Below are 17,850 nucleotides of genomic sequence, written 5' to 3'. Positions count from 1 at the left end.
GTGCCACCTCCCTGGAGAGGCCTTCCCAGGCTACCCTCTGAGCCGGGGCTTCCTCTCTGGCCCCTGCCTTGGAGCCTTGACACAGGTGTCTTGCATGTTAGGCCTGGAGCTACAATGGGGCTGGTTCCCTGCTGCACCCCCAGCGCCCAGAAGAAGGCCTGGCATGCAGAAGCCACTCAGGAGGGACTGGCTGGGTGACTCCTCACAACCCTTTGAGGTGTTTGCTCTGTCCTGAGCACTTGATGTTGGTGTCTCATTCCTTCCTTGGACAGCCCTTGGAAAGTCAGGTGGCCCGTCTGTGGTTGCCTCAGGAAGGGGCAGAGCCCGGAGTCCCTCCAGGCCTTCCAGCTCGAGTCTGTGCTCTCAGCCGTGGTGTTGGGCCCCGGGAACGTGGTGGGCAGACGGAGGTCCTAGAAGTGAGGCCGCCCAGCATCCCACGGCCATTTGGCAGTGGGGTGAGGTCAGGCCCAGCTCCCCCTGCCTGACGCCGCCCTGTGGAGCCTGGCTGGGTTTGTGTCCCTGGGCCTCTGCTTGCTAACTGCCACTGGGTAACTGTCAGCCCCTCTGTGCCTCGGTCTCCTTGTTTGTAAGAAGAGGTGAATAATAGTACCTTCTTCAGAGGTATGCAGGGAGGACTCAAGGAGTTACTTCACATGAAGCACTTCAGCAGCTCTGGGAGAAAGCAAGCGGAGGGCCCTTGTGTTGTTTAGGTAAGGGAGGTTCTCTCGGAAAGTGGGCTAGAAACACGGCAGGGTCAGGGCTCCTGAGAGGCAGCTTGCCTTTGCCGTGCCCTTGGGCTCTGTGCATGCAGCGTGGTGTCCCTGAGCCCATTCGTGAGCACCCCCAGTGCCATTCCCCTGGGCTGGAGGGCCTGGAGGAGCGCCAAGTGTGGGTCTCAGTGCCACGGCCCCTGACCGTGGAACGCCCACAGGAGACCCCACCTCCGTGTGCCTCAGTTTCCCATCGGGAGCACGGCTGCTCCCTCTGCAGCCCTCTTAAGGAGCATGGAATGAGGTGGTATGTCTGGAACCATTATTTTCCTCAGCGTTTCCCTGGGAGCTTTCCTTTGAGGGGTGGAAGGCCCATCAGCCCCAGCCTGGGGAGGAAGCTCCCCTCTGCCCCAGACACCATGTTGCAAACTCTTGAGGAGTATCCTGGACAGAGGCCCTTGCCTTTTCTCTGAAATTCTGAGTGCTGCAACCTTGCCACCTCGGTCCAGTTGGAACCAGATCCGGGGCGTGTCAGGCGGCAGAGAGTCACCCCCTACCAGCCTCCGTGTGCACCCCCGTGGGTTCTGGCTCCAGGTGGGATGGTCCAGGCCCCTCCAGTGGAATCTTTAGCCCTTCCTTGAGGCGAGAACTTTCTCTGGGTGCTGGTTTTGTACATGGCAGCTCCCCAGCGTCTCAGTGCTGCCTGGGTGCTGAGGAGGGGGTGAGCTGGGGGGAGGGGCTCGCCCGGTGTCAGGGCTGCTGTCTGAGCCCCAGCTCTGCAGTGCGGAGGCTCCATCTCTTGTCCATTCAGGCTCCTGAGGATGGACCATCTCTTCCTTACAGACAGACGATAGTACATGCACATCTTGGCCTGCAAATTGCTTTTTCCATGTGGTAGTCCCCCACATTCTCTACATGTGAGGTATATGCCTTTTTTTTTTTAGTATATTCAAACCATTTTAGGAGATGTGTGATTTTTTTTTTTTCTTCAATCCATAGTTATATACCCAAAGTCAGCATTTTCAAATTTCTAAGAGGACAGTTCTGGTCTGATAGAGCATGTCGCTGGGTATGCTCCCCTCCCCCACAGTTTTTGGAAACAGGAATATTAATGTAGGGCCAGGGATTTGTCCCATTACTTGTTCCAAGGAGGGCTTGGTTGAAACCTGTTGAGAAATGCCCGCCTGAGGTACTGGGTCGGGAAGGGGAGAGGCTCGCGCCGCTTGGCCTGGCTGTGCAGCAGGCTTTGGGCCAGCCAGGGCTTTGGCTGCCTTGCTCAGCCGTTCCCCACATGTCTCCCGAGTACCCGCTGGGGGCCAGGTCACAACCAGCCCCAAATCCCTGCCCTCGTGGGGCGGACACGTATGGCGTCTGGGGCCCCCAGACTCTGCTCAGGCTTGGGGAGGGCCTCTGTGCCAGCCAGCCCCTGATAATCGTGCTCCCAGAACTCTCGAGACTGTCTTAGGAAGCAAGGTCTTCTTGAGTGAGTGAGGTCAGGAGAGAGGCAGAGCTTCTAGGTGTGAACTGGGATCCTGGGACTTGGGTGCTGCTTTTGCTCAGCAAACCGTGGAACTTAGCCAGAGCTGGTCACATGGCTTTTACAGACATGATCAAAATCCATAGGGGGCTCAACAAATGTTGGGCTAAACCCCTAAAATTGTGTGGTGGGTCCAAACTAGAGGGAGCAAACTAGTGGGTCCAAACAATTTAATATCATTCAGCTTCATCCTTTTTTCTTTTTGGTGTGTGGTCTTCTTCACTTGGGCTTTCCCAGGTGGCTCAGTGGTAACGAATCTGCCTGCCAAAGCAGGAGACGCAGGAGATGTGGGTTCATTCCCTGGATTGGGAAGATTCCCTGGAGAAGGAAACGGCAACCCACTCCAGTATTCTTGGCTGGAAAATCCCGTGGACAGAGTAGTCTTGGTGGGCTACAGTCCATGGGATCACAAACGGTCAGACATGACTGAGCACAACAGACAGTTTTTTACTTATTTCTCCTAGGTGTATTTTTCCCCTCTGTACAGACCAGTCTGTTGCAAGTATCAAAAAGAAAATTCTTTCCCAGCAAGTTTAAATCAAGAGTGACAGAACTAGTTTATTGTTCTTAAACCTGTCTCCCTTCTGCTGGGACCTGCTTCACTGTTTGCCAGCGTCTCCCCCCACCACGCCCCTGGTCCCACCCCCAGCAGGATGGCCCCTGAGCCACCCACCCCCAGACAGGTGCCTCCAGGGGGTCCTGTTGGTCAGCTCTTGCCTTGTAAGATCTCCACCTTCTTTGGCGAATGAACGCTTCCCTCTGTTCTTGGTTTTCTTTTACAAAACACTGGTTACTTGTATGCATGAGCTCGTCATTCGTTCCCAGGGCCTCAGAGGAGCACTGTCTCCCTGGTTCAAGGTTCAGGAAGGCAGCTTATTTCCCAGAGCCTGTGATGAAAGGTGGTCTCCCCTCTAGTCATGTAATTGCTCCTCGATTTCAAGTGGTCCTCGGGTCAGGCTCTTGCTGGATCCACAGGTAGTCTCTGTTCTTACTCTAGTCTCACCCTCCCCAATGTGCCACAGCCAGAGGGGCCTGTGATGGTTCAGCTCCCCTCGGTCAGGCAGATCTCCCCAGAATGCTGAAAGGTGTTTTAGTCATTTGCTTGTGGGGCTCAGCCCCTCCTGCCCTGAGGCCCAGGCGCCCCAGGACTCATGGCTCCCCGGACACATCCTCACACAGGGAGGAGTGGATGCGGGCCATCCAGATGGTTGCCAACAGCCTCAAGCAGAGGGGCCCAGGGGAGGACCCCATGGACTACAAGTGTGGCTCCCCCAGCGACTCTTCTGCGGCCGAGGAGATGGAGGTGGCAGTTAGCAAGGCGCGGGCCAAAGTGGTAAGTGCCGGAGCGGGAGGACAGGGCCTGCCAGTCTGTGAGCACTCTCAGCCCTGCGCCCCTGGAATTCCATACTGAGAGCACAGGGCCCCGGCCAGGACAGCTCCTGACTGCCCTGTGGGCGTGGTGATTTCAGGCGGTAGATGGTGCAGTACTGCCCTGGGCCCACGGGATGCGGGGCAGCCTCATCCTGAGTGGTGGTGAAGACCCCTGTGCCCCCACCTCAGAGCCCTAGCCCAGCCCCCCAGGGCCCCGTGCCTGGGAAAGCTGATGGTGGGAGAGCCTCAGTCTGAAGGCCACCTCAGAACAAACAGTTGCTGCCTGGGGCCTCCCTGTTCCCGCCTGGGCATTTTGGCAACAGTGTCCTTTGAATTTTCTCTTCTCTTTGTTAAAATTTCTTCCCACGGGCCACATGCCAAGCTCTGACTGCCCGACTCTCTCCCCATCCCGGGCAGACCATGAATGACTTCGACTATCTCAAACTCCTGGGCAAGGGCACCTTTGGCAAGGTCATCCTGGTGCGGGAGAAGGCCACCGGCCGCTACTATGCCATGAAGATCCTGCGGAAGGAGGTGATCATCGCCAAGGTAGGCCCTCCCTGGGCTGCTGTGGGCCAGCCACCGTGGGGCCCAGCCCAGAGCGTGCCTGTGGTCAGGAGCACACGCCAGGTGGGACACCTCCTGCGTCTGCTGCTGTGTCCCCTCACCCCCAGAGCCACTGCTCAGTCCTGTAGGGCCCTGCCTGCTGAGTCCCCCACCCTCTGGACACCAGGGAAGAAGGAGAAAGTCTGACAGGGGCTTCACCCAGCAGGGCCTGGGGGGCCCACTAGGGCGGGGCCTTGGCTCAGGGTGTCTCAGAAGGAGGCTGGGCTGGAAATGGAATTCTGTTCCTTTTCTCTTAAAGTTTTTAAAATACATAAAATTCTTAAAATGCTTAAAAACTTGTAAAGAAAAATACAGTGGATTGCCCAGTCTAGTCACCGAGCTTCAGCATTGCTGTTTGTCCAGTCTTGTTTCATTAGCTCTGCTCTCGTCTCTTTTTGTACTGAAGCACCTTAAAGCATGTTCTAGGCATCAGAGATTCCCAGACATACATGCTTAGCTTTGTATCTTTAATAGGTGATGATCTTAAAGACTGTGATCGTGGTACTGTGGTCATGTCCAACAAAAATTATCAAGCCCTAGATATCATTGGTGTGGGGCAGGGCTTCTCAGCCTCAGATGTGACATTTGAGACCAGACCATTCTCTGCCATGGGGGCTGTGACGTGCCCCCACATCCCTGGCCCCTACCAGGGCAGCCCTCCACCCCTGAGTCAGAAACATTCTTAGACATTGTTACCGATGTTATCACAGTATCCCTGGAGACAGACTTGCCCCGTGGAGGGATAGCAGGTGTCTGGGCACCACAGCTCTCTGGGTACACTCAGTACCAAATTTGAGCCCTGTTAGAGCCCTGGGGGGAGCCTGTCACACTGCCGCTGGGCCCGCACCCTGAGCTTCTGATTCATGGGTCCCAGGAGGGGCCTGGTAATTTTTTCCCAAATTCCCAGGCCAGCATAGGGACCACACACCGGGAATCATTGCTCACAGCCTAGAGTCCTGACTTGGTCTGGGTCCTCTAAGGATGTGTATAGGGTCGCCGCCATTTATAGGAACACCACGGCCTGTGGCGTCACCTCAGGCCCCTCAGTGTCTATGCCCCCCCCACCCCCCGCAGACACCAGACTTGGCCCGTGGGGCCAGGTGGTGACCGCGGGGCCCTCCCTGTCAGAAGTCTCCATCAGCTTTTCACCCGGTGGTTTTGACAGCGAGTCAGTGCGTGGCCTTGTCTGGTCTGGTATTTCATTAGGGCTTGTGAGTGATCATTCACGTTCTCTGCATTAGTTAGGAACGGAGTTGGAGTTCACCAACCCGTTCCTCCCCCGTCTTCTCAGGCTGGAGGCGGGGTGTGAGGCCAACATGGTGCTGCCCTCCAGCCCCTCACCCAGCCTCCGTTTGCAGGATGAAGTCGCCCACACGGTCACCGAGAGCCGGGTCCTGCAGAACACCAGGCACCCGTTCCTCACCGTGAGTAACACTCCTCTCAAGCAGGGCGCACATGGGGCCTCCAGGCTGCCCTTAGGACGGAGCTCGGAGAAAGTCAGCCCCCGGCTCTGTGGGGCAGGGATTGGTGTTGGCTTGGTGGTGGGGGTGCAGCTGTACGGGATCCCCGGGTGGCCAGAACTGAGACACCAGGGTGGCAGCTTCTTTATAGACAGTGGCTTTGTGTCAACCCCCTCAGCCGTCTGATGATACCAGATTATGAAACGGCCCCAGGAGAGCATGGCTTCTCTCCGTATTGGTTAGAGGTGCTTAGTCCAGCGGGTTGAGTTTTAGGAAGTAATCCTAGAAGGAGATGTACCATCACTGTGCTGCCTGTCCACTTAGGTTGAGCAGACAGACACCTCTTGGGCAGCAGTCTCCATCGAGGCCAGCAGATGTCAGTTGGATGGACTAGGTGGAAAATGGTTTAAGGGTCGTTTCTGTAGCTCACTTGCTGTTCGGGTGTCCTGCTGAACCAAAGCACTTGTTTAAATGAGATCTTATGAGGTTCTTCAGTGTGGAAGACAGGGAGCAGTAGAGTTTCTTGAGCAGGGGGTCACCTAAGGGTCCTCTGAGGAACTCTGTCTGGCTCCTTAGAGCACAGTTTGAGAACTACTTGTTTGTTGGAGAATCACTTGTCCAGGCTATCTGGGGAGTTGGCTCCCAAGCCACTGCCAACCCCCAGCCAGCAAACCTCACATGTGTGTGTAAGTTCAACAGTCCTCTGTCCATGGGATTCTCCAGGCAAGAATACTGGAGTAGGTTGCCATTCTCTTCTCTGGGGGATCTTCCCCACCCAGGGATTGAACCTGGGTCTTCTGCATTGCAGGCAGATTCTTTACCGCTGACCCACCAGGGAAGCCCCTAAGTTTAACACACTGGACTGTAAAATGGGAGGAAGAGAGATGTGAAACAGCCGTGGTTGCTCAGAACATAGTTTGTGCCCTGGCTGTGTCTCTTGGAGGCTTAATTAGAGGCAGAGGACAGGATCGTTGAGTCCTGTAACCCCTTCCCTGCTGTCAGAGCCAGGAGCTCCCTCACTCCCCACAAAAGGTGAAGATGCGATTTGAACCCTAGTCAAGTTATTCCCATGACCTTGGCCAGGGCTGTGGGGGAGAGGGCGGGGAGGGGGATCAGCAGCGCCCGTGTCTCCTGGGACCCAGCAGAGAGCCCGCCATCGTCCCACCTCCCATGCCGCCACCTTCTTTCCCGCAGGCGCTGAAGTACGCCTTCCAGACACACGACCGCCTGTGCTTCGTGATGGAGTACGCCAACGGCGGCGAGGTCTGCCCCCAAGCCCCGGCCTGCCCTTCTGGATGTCTCGTTCCTGGGTGTGGGGGGCAGAGGGAGACTTACTGGAGTGTATTTTTCCTTTCGCTCTCTCCCCCTGAGGCAGGTGGGGAGAAAGGCTCAGAGACGTTAAGTGGCTCGTCTGATTTCACAGGTTTAGTGAGTTGGGGGCAGGATACAGACTGAGGTCCAGAGGGCTGGGGGTTGTGGCCGACGGTGCTGCAAGGACGTTCTTAAAGGCTGCAGAGAAAGGGTCTGTGGGTCAGGATCCCTGTCCTCTACTTTCAGCAAGTTCTCCTGATGAGAGACGTCAGCCACTCACTGTGCCCACCTGGCACCCACTCCTCGCCCCCACACCCTCTCTCTCCGCCACTCACCATGCCCACCTGGCACCCTCTCCTCGCCCCCACACCCTCTCTCCCCCTGGTGTGACTCACTGGCTTCATTCCCCATGTGGTCTCATCTCACAGCTTGTTGCCGCTTGCTCATGAGTCGTGTTCCTCTGCCTCCTTGCTGTCGCTCCCTCGTTCGCCTGCCCCTTCCTGCAACCGCCCCCCCACCCCCCAACTCTCCGCTTGGCGCCTGTTGTCTAGCCTTCCCTCTTTATCCCGTGCTCACTTTTTCTTTCTTTGTCGCTCACATGAGTTTTTCTGTACTCACCGTCCCTCGCTTGGTCCTCACCATCGCTCGCAGTTCGTGGGGCAGGTGTCACCATGTCACCGGGCTGGGTGCCATTCTCCCTTCCTCTGGGCCAGGGGTCTCACCCTCCCTGCCTCCCTCCGCTGGCAGCTGTTCTTCCACTTGTCCCGGGAGCGTGTCTTCACAGAGGAGCGGGCCCGCTTTTATGGCGCAGAGATCGTCTCAGCCCTGGAGTACCTGCACTCGCGGGACGTGGTGTACCGCGACATCAAGGTGAGCAGGCCACGCCCGGGCCGCGCACCCATCTGCTGAGCTTCCCTTCCATGGAGGGTCTGTCTTGTTCTTCTTGGAGCTGAGCCTCCCACCCAGGCCCAAGGTGGTGGTCTTGGGCAGGTGGCCTGCGTGGGGCCCTTCCAGGCCTCCTGGGAGCAGCGGCGAGAGGGTGTGAGGTGGTCCAGGCTCTTCAGAGGATGGCCCAGCAGAGTCCACCAGCGCCCGGCACACACGTCCGCTGTGAGCCGCCGCTCTGCCCTGGGAGCATGCGCCAGAACAGGCGCCTGTGTGCGTCTCTGTGTGGACACACACGCTCCAGCAGCTCTGTGCACACGAACCCCAGATGGAAGCCGCCCAGTGCCCACTGTTGGAGAGGGCATAGAAGACGTGGTGGTGGACCCACACCTCCGTACAGCAGTTCAGGAGGACAGGCTGTGGCCTCACGGGCTAAGGCTGAGGGGCCGCCAGAACAGCTGAGATGAGTCTGTGTCACTCACAGTGTATTCGTAGGTGGGAAACACGGAAGAAAAGCGCAGAAATGAAGTCCCTTTTCTGTTGGAGGAGGTGGTGGCTAATAATGCAGCGGGGCACTTAGAGCTGGTGGTGTTCTTGACTTGGTGGAGGTTACACAGAGGCCCACTGAAGTGCCCATTCATGTTACGTTCAGGAAAAAATAGAAAGATAGCGTTCAGTGTTCCACACGCCTGAAGTGTGACCACCACCGCCCACAGTTGGGGAAGCCACTCAGGCAGGACCTGGCTCCCATCTCCCCCTGCCCTGTCTTCCCAGCTCCCTGGGGGCTGCAGGGGCTGCGGAGGTGCTGGGTCTGCCTCCTCCCCCCAAGCCTCAGAGGGCCTGACCCCTGGTGGGGGGGCGGGTTGCTCTCTGACCCCTCCCCCCAGCACCCTGGCCCTGCCATCCCTGCCCCCGGCCACGACCCCCCACCCCAGGGAAGGGCAGGGGCGTGTGGGGTTTCGGGGGCGGCAGGAAACCCTGAGATATACGCTGTGTCTCTGACACGCTGACTTATCCTGCAGCTGGAAAACCTCATGCTGGACAAGGACGGCCACATCAAGATCACCGACTTCGGCCTGTGCAAGGAGGGCATCAGTGACGGGGCCACCATGAAAACCTTCTGTGGGACCCCTGAGTACCTGGCGCCCGAGGTGTCTGGGGCTGGAAGGCCAGGGGAGGTGGGGCCCCTCAGCCCAGGCCCCTGAGGGCCGGCTGCGGTTCCTTCGGTGGCCCCTCATTGCCCCTTCCTGCTCAGGTGCTGGAGGACAACGACTATGGCCGGGCGGTGGACTGGTGGGGGCTGGGCGTAGTCATGTACGAGATGATGTGCGGCCGCCTGCCCTTCTACAACCAGGATCACGAGCGCCTCTTCGAGCTCATCCTCATGGAGGAGATCCGCTTCCCGCGCACGCTCAGCCCTGAGGCCAAGTCCCTGCTTGCTGGGCTGCTTAAGAAGGACCCTAAGCAAAGGTGAGGGCTGGCCTCCACCCCGCGCAGCCCAGCCCAGCACCGCCACTTCCCTCGGCCTGCAGGGAGCAGTGTCCACAGGTGCACAAGCCGGCGGAATGCTTGATGTGTGCTGATTGACCGGCCCCACAGCTGGCACTTGGGGCACTCCCTTGGCCAAGCCTGTTCTTAGGCTCCGCCTGCCCTGCCTAGTTTCCCGGGGACGCTGAGGAACAGAGTGGCCGTGCCTGGCCTAGGGTGACAGAGCCAGGATGTGAGCAGCTGTCTGTGGAGCCCACCCTCTCGGCTTGCATCCCCATCCCTGGGGCCAGGTTGGAATCTCCAGGTTCTGACTCTGGGCACAGGGACTCCCTCCCCGAGCTCCAGAGCCCTCCTCTGTGAGGAGGTGGAGTATCCCGGGATGTTAAAGGTGGAGTTGTTAGAGGTTTCAGGGCCTGCGCCAAAAGCCTGTCTCCCAGGACCCAGCTGCCCGGGAGGCGGGTGCTCATGGCCGTCTCTGCCCAGGCTCGGCGGAGGGCCCAGCGATGCCAAGGAGGTCATGGAGCACAGGTTCTTCCTTAGTATCAACTGGCAGGACGTGGTCCAAAAGAAGGTGAGCTCACTGCCTGCCTGCTCCCCACAGGAGCCCAGCCTCTCCTGGGTGCTCCTTTGGGACCTGAGGCTGGACTCCTCTTCTCCACAGCTCCTGCCACCCTTCAAGCCTCAGGTCACGTCTGAGGTCGACACAAGGTACTTTGACGACGAGTTCACCGCCCAGTCCATCACAGTCACGCCCCCGGACCGCTGTGAGTGTCTGAGGCCCCCACTCCCGTGGGCGTGGCTTGCAAGCGGGGCTCGGGGGGTCTGCTCTTGACCCAGTTCTCTGGGAGGAAGTTCACAGGGCCCTCTCTGTGTCTGGGCAGTTTACCCTGCAGTGAGCTCGCCAGGGCTCTCACTGTCGGAGGAGGGGTCTGGGCAGGAGACCCAGAGGAGTGGCCAGTGTCCATTGTCGGCTCCCTCACCGCTCAGGGCTTTGGGGCTGCATGGATGGTTCCAATGATTCTGTAGCTGTTTTGAGTTCTTGCTGCGCCCCCCCACCCCGCCCCACCCCACCCTCCCCAGTGCTGGGCTGTGCTGGAGACACAGCAGTGATGAGATGGCTCTGGGCCCTGCCCTCAGGGAACTCAAAAGTCCAGCTGGGGTGACACCCGAGAGAGATAAGGCCGATGGTATTAGCAATACAGGTCTGGAGGAGCTCAGGGGAAACGCCTGCCTCCTGGAGGAGACAGGACAGCTGAGTTCCTGGCAAAAGGAATGGTACCCAGGACTCCCAGAAATGGGAGCATTGCACAGGTCGAATAGAGCAGGGAAAGGCGAGCAGGAGAATCTTGGGGGCCACCTGGAGGAGTAAGGATGAGCCGGGGAAGGATTTGAGCAGAGGAGGAGAGGGCTTGGGAAGGTACCCCCACTTGGCTTCGTGTGGGAGAAGGGTGGTTGAGGATGGGAGTGGTGCCCAGGGCAGGAGATGGGACCACAAAGGTCTGGGCGAGACCCTGGTGTGACCGAGTCAGAGAAGCTGGGGGATGCTCAGGAGGCTGGGTGAGCAGGCCGGGGTCCTGGCCCGGCGGTGGGGCTGTGCCTGAGAAGAAGGGAGGCCACTAAGCCTCGGTCCGCGGCCCCATTCGGTCTCTGGGGGTTGCGCTGTGGCCTGGCTGCAGCCCTGCTGGGGGCCTGGGCCCTCTTCCGGCCAGCTCTCACCCATCTATGTCCACCGCCCCCCGCAGATGACAGCCTGGGCTCACTGGAGCTGGACCAGCGGACGCACTTCCCCCAGTTCTCCTATTCGGCCAGCATTCGAGAGTGAGCAGCCGCCCGCCGCCGCCACGGGACGCACGCAGGCTGCTGCCATCACCGCCGGGGGCTTTTTCTTTTTTTTTTTTTTCAACTTTTTATTTTGCCTTTTTGGTTTGTGTCCACATCCTTCACCTCCTCCCCCCATTTCCAGTTTTTCCCTCAGCCCTCTGCCAAACTCACCTCAGCGGTCCTTGCAGCCCTGCCTCCAGGGTCCCGTCCTGCCCTCACCTTTGTTACAGACCAGGACTCGGGAGCCTCTCCTCTGCCTGCCGAGGACTAGGCCTTTGGGCAGTGGGAGAGATTCCGGTTTTTAATCGACGTAAAGCCCCCGTGAGGGGCGAAGCGTGGAGCCGCGGGCAGCCCGCCTCCGTGCAGCTGCTCCTTTCAGAGGCTGCCTTCCTGGCCCTGTCGTCAGGCTCCGAGTGGCCTGGCGGGGGGCAGTCCAGCCCCCTCCTCCCGTGGGGGCGAAAAAGCAATAATGTCCAGGGACCGGGGGTGGGGGAGCAGCACGGGCCTGTGGAAGCTGCGTGCAGGATGGGGGTCCAGGTGCCCTCACGTGGACGGGGCCCGCTCTCCCCTCGGGGAACCCAGAGCGGGTGCGGCCACCTGGCCCTGTCTGCCCCACCCCCTCAGCTGCTCTCCTGACCCTGTGGATGAGGCAGGAGGAACACGAGGGGGGCTAGCCTCCCCACCCACCAGCCCCGTGCCTTACCAGGGCTTCCTTCCGGCCGGCCTTACCTCCCGCTGGAGCCCGGGCCTGGCCCCAGCCCCTTCTGAGGACAGGGGCCGGGGTCTCCCCCTTCTCTCTGCTTGAGGCGGAGGGGCGCCAGCCTCGGCTGTTACACATCTCGCACCGAGACAGTATTGGGCCCGCCCGCGGACTTGGGTTGAGAGGGGGTGGGGGTCTGGTACGTGCCGAGGGAGGGGCGCCCTCACTCTCTCCCCATCTCCGGGCCCCATGTTCTGCAGCCTTAAGGTGAACGTGTCAGTGCTGTGGGCACTCCTGTGTGTGCCTCAGACTGTGTGTGTCTGTGGGCATCCCTGTGCATCTGGGGTGTGGATGCACGTGGGTGTGTGTGTGTGCGTGTGCGTGTGTGTATGTGCGTGTGGCTTGAGTAGGCTCGGGCCCCACCCCTGGCTCAAGCACTTCATCCCGAGGGGGAGGGGAGCTGGCCTAGCAGGGGAGCCACGCCTGGGGTCCACTTGTTGCCCTGCCCCCCTGCCCCCCAGCATCTCTGGGTGTTTGGACTTTAGTTTTTGTGGTTTTGCTCTTCCCCACCCCACCTCCTGTAGGTAGTTCACAGAGACCTTCTGGGGTGGGGCGGGGGTGGATTTGGGTGGGTGGGGTTCTTTTTTCCTGTGTGTGTATGTTGTTAATCCGACAATTCTTCCTTCTCCCCACTGGCCTGTCCCCATCTCCTCGTATTTGTACGGTACAAGCAATAAAGACACTGATTTCAGACTGGGGCCTACCACCCCGGCCTTTCCTTGCTTCCTGAGTCCAGCCCCTGGCACCGGCTGCCTCCTGCTCCCATTGCTCTGGTCACGGGGACCAGAGGTGCCACGAGGTGGGGAAGCGGGTGGAGGAGGTACCTGGGGTGCTCAAGCGCAGGTTGGGAGGTGGAGGTTACTTCAGGGGGGAGCTGGTGAAGAGTCTGTGGAAGATGCCTGGACTGGGGGTACAGTGGACTGAGACCATTCCGGTCCCCCAGGAACTGCTTAGGCAAAAAGAGGAGGGATGGAGAGATGGGTGGAAGGGCTGGGCCCTGGGAGCCAGTGTGGGAGGGAACGGACTCATTTCCTAGAGGGGGGCACAGCCTGCACACACCTTCTCATTTATGGCCCCCAATTCCAATAAAAGGGAAGTTGCTCGGTCGTGTCCGACTCCTTGCGGCCCCATGGACTGTAGCCCACCAGGTTCTCCATCCGTGGGATTGTCAAGGCAGCAGTGCTGGAGTGGGTTGCCATTTTTTTCTCTAGGGGATCTTACCCAGGAATCGAACCCACGTCTCCCGTTTTGTATGCAGACCTTTACCATCTGAGCCACCAGGGAAGTCACTTTTCCAATACAAACTGTTAGAGGATCAGTGGGATGTGTGGTGGCTGTCAGCCGGGGGCACCTCAGATGGGTTCATAACCCCCAGGGCTCTGCGCCCCTCTGATGCCTGGCCTTTTAATCCTGGAGCTCCCGTGCTTGAATCATTCCTCGCAGCCCCCGGGCCAGGGCTGCCCCTGCTGAGCCCTGGCACAGGTGAATTTAATGTCAGATTTTGCCAGACGGTGTTGGCCTTCACACACCTGGAGTCTTTTAGGTCATAAATGAGGGTAGAGAAAAAAATCAGATCCTATAACAAAAACTCAGATTCTGTTTTCTAATTTTATATGAATGTTATTATTGAGCTATAAAAGTGTGTCCATATGAGAAACGGCAGAGAGGCTTATAGAGAGAAGCCTTTTAATAGCAACTACACTCTGATAAAAAGAATTTTTTTTTTTAATATGGCCTTCTGGTGCAGCCGCTGGAGATGACCAGTGCCGTGTCTTGTCACACCACACTGTCACTCAGACTTTTATCTACCTCAGCCGGTTAGCACTTGTCTCGTGTCCGCAGACGGGCTCCCAGAGGCCGCTCAGCTGTTGCCCTCCGTTGATCGAATCCCCTTAGACGTAATGGAGGTGCTTATTTCACTGGCAGAACTTTCCCCAAAGCATTTTAGAGAGAAGAGTTTTAATAAAATTTCATCAGTTATGAAAATTAACTTTTGAATAGGTTGATCTTTTGTCATGTGTGTATAGACCGTTTCACAAGTCTTGTGAAAGGAGGAGGAAAGTCAGAACCACGCCTGGCCTTGAGCACTTGAGCAGTCATTCTGGCCCTCACATCACCCCTGTGCCTAGGATGTCAAGCCGCTGGGTTCCATCCTGCCGCGTCTCTGCCGCCGCCTGCCAGCGTACCGGCACCAGCAGGCATGCTGGGTCACTGGTAGAAACGAGATCCTTCTCAGCTCTTGTTTTGCATCTGAGGGACTCCTTATGGACACTGCTGTCACGCCTCCAGCCGCTTCACAAGCTTTTCTCCAGGTGCAGGTGCCTCGGCTGGCTCAGCTGCCCCCGATGACAAACACTTACCTGGTCTCCAGTTTGCTGCCATCGGCAGTAATGTAATAAACCTCAGTGTAATAACCCATCTTACTGCGCTTGTGCTTTTTAAATTTTTGAGGCCTACATTCTGGAGTTGCTGTATTTTAATACATGTCAGATAGCTTTTCCCCAAAGCGTAGCGATTCAAGTATTTTAAGCTTTAATTTTGAAGTAACTGTGGGTCCTTTGAAAACTTCTGAAACTTTCAAAATTAGTACCACAGTGATTCTAGGACTGGAGCAGGAGATGTTCAAGATGAATTCAGAGCATCTTGTGCTGGAACGTAAGGACCTGCTGAAACCAAAACCTCACTGATGGGGCATGTGAAGGGGCACGGGAGCCAAGGGGGAAGAGCCCCCAGTGGCCACAGCTGAAAGCAATTTGAGCAACAATAAATAGCATAATACTGGGTTACACCCAAGGGGTAAAATAAATGAGTCTGTGCAGATGGAAATGGTGGGAAGAGACATACCTGCACAGACTTACAGATAATTTCTGTAAACACTCTGCCTTCAAGGAGGGGAAACATGACCCCCACCCCCATTCCTCTGATGTGGGCTGCAAAGACACTCCAAAGTACAGTGTGAAAAGTGAGGGAAGGCAACTTTTCAGTGGAGAAAGTGAAGCTATGTCAGCCAGGTGATCAAGGTCAACACAGTGGTGGATCATGTGGGCTGTGTGTGCCTTTGATAGGCGATTAGAATGTTACTTTACCCCTGGGCTCTTCCTCCCTAAAATGCATACTCTCGATCTAATAGAAAATAGCCACCAGAAGAATTCCAATTGAGGGATGTTCTGCAAAAGACCTGACTATGGGTTATTAGAACTTTTCGTCAAGGTTCCAAAAAAGAAAGCCTAAGAAGCTGTCAACCAAAAGAAGCCAGTGGGGTCCTAGGACAGTGAAGACACTAGGTAAAAATTCAGGAAGTCTGAAGAGTGCATGGGTTTGATAATACTGTATCCATATTGGCTTATTAAATTGTGATAAACACACCACACTATTCATAGGGGAAAGTGGGTATGGGGTATATGGGAACTCTGTCCTCTTTACAACTTTCCATGAATCTCCAAAGTTTTATTTTTAAAAAATTTATTTGTCTGTCCCCATACCAGAACATTCTCTTAACCACAGTCCAAAGTTCAGAAGTTAACATTGAGATGCTTTTCTCTTGGACCTTAATCAGATTTTCATTAATGATCACATTAGGGTCCCTGAATAAAAAAAAAAGGTAAGTCCCAGCCAGTGACTCAATCCAGACTTAACACGTTGCATTTCCATTGTCTGGTCTGACACTTAGAGGATGGTTATTTTGCAGCGTGCCTGTGCTCAGTCGCTCAGTCGTGGCTGACTCTGCTGCCCCGTGGACTGTGGCCCGCCAGACTCCTCTGTCCGTGGGATTCCCCAGGCAAGAATACTGGAGTGGGTTGCCATGCCCCTCCTCCAGGGGTCTTCCCCACCCACAGATGGAACCTGTCTCCTGCATTACAGGCAAATCCTTTACCCACTGAGCCACCTGGGAAGCCTGGTTATTTTGCAGAATGCTTCTTGATCAGGGTTTTTTTGCCTGATGTTTCTTTGTGGTTATATGTAAGCTATTTTTGAAAGAACTTCCTTGAAATGAGGTGCCCTTCTTGGTATATCCTATCAAGAGGTACATGGGCAATCTGTTCTGTTTCTGGTGATGACTGATTCTTCAGTTAAGGTGTCTGTCAGATTTCGCCTCTGTAAAGTTACTACTTTCCCCTTGTAATAATTTTGTTACAGCATATGTCGTTTTATTGTGCTTCACTTCATTGTGCTTTGCAGAGACTGCATTTTTTTTTAAACAAATTGAAGGTTTGTGGCAACCCTGTTTTCAGATGATGGTTAGCATTTTTTTTTCAATAAAATATTTTAAAGTTAAGGTACGCACATTTTTTCTTTAGACATAATATTGTTGCACACAACAGACTACAATAGTGTACACAACTTTTACATACACTGGGAAGCCAAAATTTGTGTGACTCACTTTATTGCAATAATTTGTTTTCCTGAGGCGGTCTAGAACCAAACCTGCACTACCCCTGAGGTCTGCCTCCCACTGTGTAGAGGTCCTCTGAGCATATACATATCCAGGTTCTTACCCAGTTCAGGCAAAGGAATGGCAAGTGCGAAGGTCCTGAGGCAGGCAGGTGTCTGATGTGTTTGGGGAACATAAAGACAGAGTGTCTCAAGGAGTGAAGGCATAGGAAGAGTAGAAGAAAATGAGGTTAAACAGGTAACAATGGGCCAAAAGGATCTTGGGCCCAAGGTAAGGTGTTTGAGTTTTAAGTATGACAGGAAGCCACTGGTCCAGCATCTCACACTCTGTTCACTTTTCCCACCTCACTTACCTCTCAGTGCCTGAAAATAGCAAGCTCTCCTGCCTCAGGGTCTTTGCTCATGCTTCTGCCCAACTCCCCTCCCCCTGCCACACACACACCTGGAACACTCTCTCCATCTGCATTTCTGGCTCCTCTTACAGGTTTCAGTTTCAACATAACCTCAGAGAGGCCCTTCCTGTCTGTTCACTCATTCATTCAACAAATATTTACGTACTGACACTGGCAAGCCTCCTCGAGGCACTGAGAATACAGCAATGAAAACAAAAACTAGATAAACCCTGCCCTCATGGGGTTCACAGTCTAGTCAGGAGGGAGACAATAAATAAGGCAGGAAGTGCTAAGGCAAGAGTATGTGCATAGAATGGGAACAGGAAATGCTCAGGATGTCATTTTTTCATGGAGAAGGAAGTATCTGAGGAAACACTGCAGGAAGTGAAGGATCTCTGAGGGAGGAGGTTCCAGACAGAACAGCCAGTGCAAAGGCCCTGAGGTAGAATTGTGCCTGGTGTGGGTGAGGCTGAGCCAGGAAGCCAGTGTGATGGGAGAGGAGTGAGTGAGGGGGATAGGAGATGGGCTCAAAGGTATGTTTGGGGATGGGAAGATAATAGGGCCTCTTGGACTTTCAACTTGAGGGCTATGGGAGCCCACAATGTTTTGAACAGAAGCAGAGCATGAACTGATGTATTAGGGGTCACAGCGTCGTTTCGGGCTGCACAATGGGTGGCGATTGTGGAGGGCGGCTACAGGAAGACTAGTGAAGAGGCCACTGCACTAACCCAGCCGGATCGCCGGTGACTCGTGAGGATCAGTTCCCCTGGAAGCTGTGGGTTTGGTAAAGGCAGCGACCATGGGCTCATCCCTGAATACCCACCACAGGGGACAGAGGCCTTCTATCAATATTGGTTACATGATTTTATAGCTCCCTTACCTTGAGCTTTTAAGGTTTTGATCCCTGTGCTGGACATTTAACAATCTTACAAATTCCTCAGGACCACTGTGTCGGGTAAGTTTTGAAATCCCTGCTTTATCGCTGAGGAGAGTGAGGCTCACAGGGCCTGCTTCTGATCATAGTTAAGTAGCGGAAAGAGAGTTTGAGCCATCTGCCTGACCTAGAGAATTTGGATGGGGCAGAGACAGCCCGTGTAGCATTTCGTCTTTGCCTCTG

The 17,850-nt window shown here is 55.9% G+C and overlaps 1 protein-coding gene across 3 annotated transcripts in view; it reads left to right on the top strand.

Moving 5' to 3' along the window:
• The window catches only part of AKT2 (AKT serine/threonine kinase 2), a 46,847-nt gene extending 34,200 nt beyond the window's left edge, over positions 1–12,647 (top strand). For 2 of the 3 annotated variants that reach the window (XM_055551343.1, XM_055551344.1), the window contains exons 5-14: positions 3,427–3,580; positions 4,036–4,167; positions 5,583–5,648; positions 6,879–6,947; positions 7,743–7,865; positions 8,903–9,031; positions 9,136–9,350; positions 9,852–9,939; positions 10,030–10,132; positions 11,111–12,647. In XM_055551343.1, the coding sequence (XP_055407318.1) occupies positions 3,427–3,580; positions 4,036–4,167; positions 5,583–5,648; positions 6,879–6,947; positions 7,743–7,865; positions 8,903–9,031; positions 9,136–9,350; positions 9,852–9,939; positions 10,030–10,132; positions 11,111–11,190 (1,159 nt within the window). In that variant the 3' untranslated portion in view covers positions 11,191–12,647. The remainder of the gene's footprint in view (positions 1–3,426; positions 3,581–4,035; positions 4,168–5,582; positions 5,649–6,878; positions 6,948–7,742; positions 7,866–8,902; positions 9,032–9,135; positions 9,351–9,851; positions 9,940–10,029; positions 10,133–11,110) is intronic. The other variant, XM_055551342.1, reaches the window with a different exon arrangement.
• Positions 12,648–17,850: the final 5,203 nt, after the last annotated feature.

Source organism: Bubalus kerabau, chromosome 17 (genome assembly GCF_029407905.1).
Source record: "Bubalus kerabau isolate K-KA32 ecotype Philippines breed swamp buffalo chromosome 17, PCC_UOA_SB_1v2, whole genome shotgun sequence".
NCBI lineage: Eukaryota > Metazoa > Chordata > Mammalia > Artiodactyla > Bovidae > Bubalus > Bubalus kerabau.
The sequence above is the reverse complement of the archived record's forward strand: the minus strand, read 5'-3'. Positions and strand labels throughout refer to the sequence as shown.